This window comes from Apium graveolens, chromosome 3 (genome assembly GCF_009905375.1).
Source record: "Apium graveolens cultivar Ventura chromosome 3, ASM990537v1, whole genome shotgun sequence".
Lineage (NCBI taxonomy): Eukaryota > Viridiplantae > Streptophyta > Magnoliopsida > Apiales > Apiaceae > Apium > Apium graveolens.
This window is the reverse complement of record NC_133649.1, coordinates 48,209,781-48,213,655: the sequence shown is the minus strand read 5'-3', so window position 1 is coordinate 48,213,655 and position 3,875 is coordinate 48,209,781. Positions and strand designations below refer to the sequence as shown.

At 34.9% G+C, this 3,875-nt stretch overlaps 1 protein-coding gene across 1 annotated transcript; it reads right to left on the bottom strand.

The window, feature by feature from the left end:
* Positions 1-1,348: 1,348 nt before the first annotated feature.
* Positions 1,349-3,243, bottom strand: LOC141710703 (putative jasmonic acid carboxyl methyltransferase 2). The gene is made up of 4 exons (XM_074513245.1): positions 3,023-3,243; positions 2,532-2,939; positions 2,116-2,367; positions 1,349-2,017 (listed from the first exon to the last, which is right to left on the bottom strand). The coding sequence occupies exons 1-4, from the start codon at positions 3,095-3,097 to the stop codon at positions 1,670-1,672; spliced, it is 1,083 nt and encodes a 360-aa protein (XP_074369346.1). The 5' UTR covers positions 3,098-3,243; the 3' UTR covers positions 1,349-1,669.
* Between the last annotated feature and the right edge of the window lie 632 nt (positions 3,244-3,875).

Genomic DNA, 3,875 nt, shown 5'->3' with positions numbered 1-3,875 from the left:
TATTTAAATTTAATACTTCTTATAATTATATTATTTTATTATTAATATAATTTTAAAATTTACGGGATATTACAATATAGAAAAGGAGATAGGCTGGTATGCATGCTCTAAATGCAGACGAGTGTGTTTGAGCATTTTTTAAAACTCAATGTTTATGCAGATACAGTTAAAGAATATCCATGATTCTCTGAGATTCTTACTTCTACATAATTTCCTACGAACGTGACGATAAATTATAATACTAATAGCGCAGAGCAGCGTGAAGCAACCTCACTGTCACGCTCACATAATACTTTACGATCATTAATATACATAGAAATTTCTGTAATATCATTAATATACATGAAAGTGGTGATAGTAGGATACAGATTAAGCTATAAACATTAGTTCTCTATATAGAGTCAATGGCTAAATAGACAGAGTTAGAACTTATGGTTTTGGTGCTACTAATGACAACAGTGGCAGTTGAAGGAGTTAGAAGTAACGCAGTAACATCTGCATGTTACAGAAAGGGAGGCGTCATTTGTGGAGGAGTCAGCTGCTCTATTATGAAACCTAAAATCCCTCCTTCTCGATCTGAACAATCACCGATATTCACAACTCCAATAATTTGTCGGATAACTGGCTGATAAGCTCAAGCTCAAGACTGAGGATGACTCATGACACGGGTGACCGGTGACATACACTTGCCAAAATTTTAGGATCTGACGTGTACAATGTTTATGTTAATGCTTCATATATGTATAGTGAGCGTGTGTCTTGAATATGTTGTTTGTATGTTTACCATTAGCTTGTCATAATTTTTTCTTCAGTAGTTGCTAAATCTAATCTCAATTTTCAGTTTCATATTTTTCCATTTCAAACTAACTCCGCATATATTGCCCTGGTTATTATAACTAGCTTACGGTAGGTGCGATGCACGGGTCTGGGTTAATATTTATATTTTTTTATTTTTATTTTTATTAATATTTTATATAAATAATTAAATACTAAATAATAATTACATAATTATAATTTTATTGTGTATAATTTTAAATTAAGTTCAAAAAGTATAAATAGTATATGTCTGATGAGATCTTATTCATATATAATAATGTAAATGTTTGTTGTTGGTAAGATTTGAACCCGAGAACTTATATGTATCTTTCTAAATTATAATATAAATATTTGTTGTTGACGGGATTCGAACCTGAGAACTTGTGGAGTGTATTTTTTAGTATTTGAATCTAACGGCTCTGATTATTTGGTCTGGTGAAGAAGAAGATCAAATGGTCGTGATGAAAAGAGATAACCAAAATAAGGTTAACCAAACTACAGATTATAGGTCATTCTGGTTATTATAGTACAATATACATTAATATACTGTTGCTTTCAGGAAACAGGTTATTGAGTTACAATAATAGTGACCAAAAGTCAGAAGTATACCATCAATCTATAGCCGTATCTGCTAGGCAAGCTATCTCACATCAGAATCATTTGGGCGTGGTTGTAACATTCAGGGAAACCATGACCAGATTGTTTTTAATCACAATTTCAGAAATACTAATTGTAACCAGAAAAAGGAAACGTTATAAAATGCTTATTCAGCATGGATAATTTTACAATGGTGCGAAGTTATTTATTCTTTATTTTTGAATTATTCATTCATGTGATATGTCCTCATAGAAGATTAATTAGTATTTCTGTTCAAGGAAATCACCAAATGCAAGAACTCTAACTTGTTTTTGGAGATATACTCGGCCACCCTCTGTGCATACCTTTGGAAAAGCTTGTCCATGTATGTATCTCCAAAATGAGCAACAAGCATGGGTTCATTTACAACCCGGAATACTTTAGCCACCATTCTGCCCCTGGTATCCTTGTCAGAGCTGGATTGTATTTCAACGTCATGTTTAAAGGTTTGTAAACTCTTAAGACTAAAGAAGCCCTCTGTATCAATTATAACCTTAACTTCATAGGTGGTAGGGTTATAAAATGGGATATTAAATGAATCAATATCCGCTTCCCTGAGAAATCCCTAAAACAATACATCATGTAGGGAAATAGGGGTTAGGAATATCTTAAAGATATATCAGAAACACTGCTACATATCATTAAGACTCCTGTTTCAAATACCTCACTTGACATATCATGTAGTGACTTGGCCAGAAGTTCAAATAAAATGCAACCACTGCTGATGGGATCTGCACTGCTTCGACCTTGGAATGCTAAAACCATGCGACCGTTTGGAGTTATTTCTCTACATCGGAGACGTAAAAATGTTGAGAAATCTCTTGTGTATTGATTCAAGTAGGCTTGAAAAATACCAGGAGGACTTCCTTCAGCCAGATGGATATGTCCTTTGTTACTCTCTAGTTTCTCAGGGACCTAAACTAAATTAGTCTCTTAATTAAAACAACAGTAATAATGCTAAATATACAAATATAGTTTTCAAATTATAGAACCTTAATTCTTTAGTAAAACAATATTCAAAATCACATAAGGTATATATAGTTTTCAGTTTCAAAGCTGGGAACTAAAGATACAATTACCTGAGAGAGCCAATGAAGACTACTAGAGGAATGGATAAAGTCAAGGCTTGTGCTAGGAAAAAGTCTTGTATAGAATGAACCTGGAACTCCGGATATAAAACACTTATCCTTACAAGTGTCTCCCTTTTCATCTGCAAGCCTTGAATGGAATGGTTGCACCATTTTGAAAATCGTATTGAAATCGTTCCCGGGAAGATCATTCAAGAAAACTTGAAATTCAGGTACATGAAAATCTTTGTGTTGGCATGTTGCATGAACAATGTCAATTACAGTGTTAACAAGAAAGAGGGTGTTGGGGCCAGAAGAGCAACCCAAATCAGCTAGCTTAAAGCATTGCGGGAATCCATTGATGCCATAATCATTGATGGAGTCCTCTAAAACTTGACGCGACTTCAATAACAAAGATTTCTGAAGATGAAATGTTTTCTTTCTTTAGATAAAACTTTTATGAAAATGTAAGTGTGTGTGACATGTAGAGAAATTGGAAAGACCTGAACGCTTGAGTTGTTTGCATAACTAGATTCCCCATCCCCTGCATTCATGTGCACAACATTTTCCACAACCATATTCACAAATGTTTCTTTCTTTCAAACTCTCTGTTTGTGTGTCTCTGTATCTCCCTCAAACACACGCGCGCCCTACTATCAACTCATTTCTTAACAATTAACATCTCAATTTATATAAAGATAGTAAGTCTATTGGGGCCGTTTGTTGGAATGGTAGCAATAGGAGGGTTAAGGTGGTTTGGAGTTGGATACTTCACTTATTATTGTTTGATTTAGTGATGAAATGAATTTTAAAGCAATATTAAGTTATTAGTTTTAATAATTATTATATTATATAAAATAATAAAATATTTATTCTAAACCCAAGCAACCCCTTAAATTTTCATGTCATGTTCTCGACTTTTTTATTAAGGGACCATTTATGTTAGATTTTTTTATTGATCAAAATGTTAGAAGATGATAGTGTATGAGCTATCCAGCCCTCTCTTGCGAGACATACTCAGGTGTAGAGTCAGGACCCCTAATCCGGGGCATGCTAGTGGAATGATTCGGACTCATATAGATAATCAGGCTCAAGCCTAACCTATGAGTAGGATCACATCTCAGATGAAATCTAACCCTGCCATCAGGAGAGTCAGGCTCGGGAAAGATCCGGGCCCAACCCAGCTCAAACACAAGCATATCCCACAGCCCACCAATGAGTGGCACGGGGCAACAACCAACAACTTAGACAAACACACACGTGCCAGCACACCTTTGATGCATCTTCAAGGTGGTCCTTACATAAACACATGTATGGAATCCATCCGAGTCAGACGTCCTCCGCCTCCAATAACGA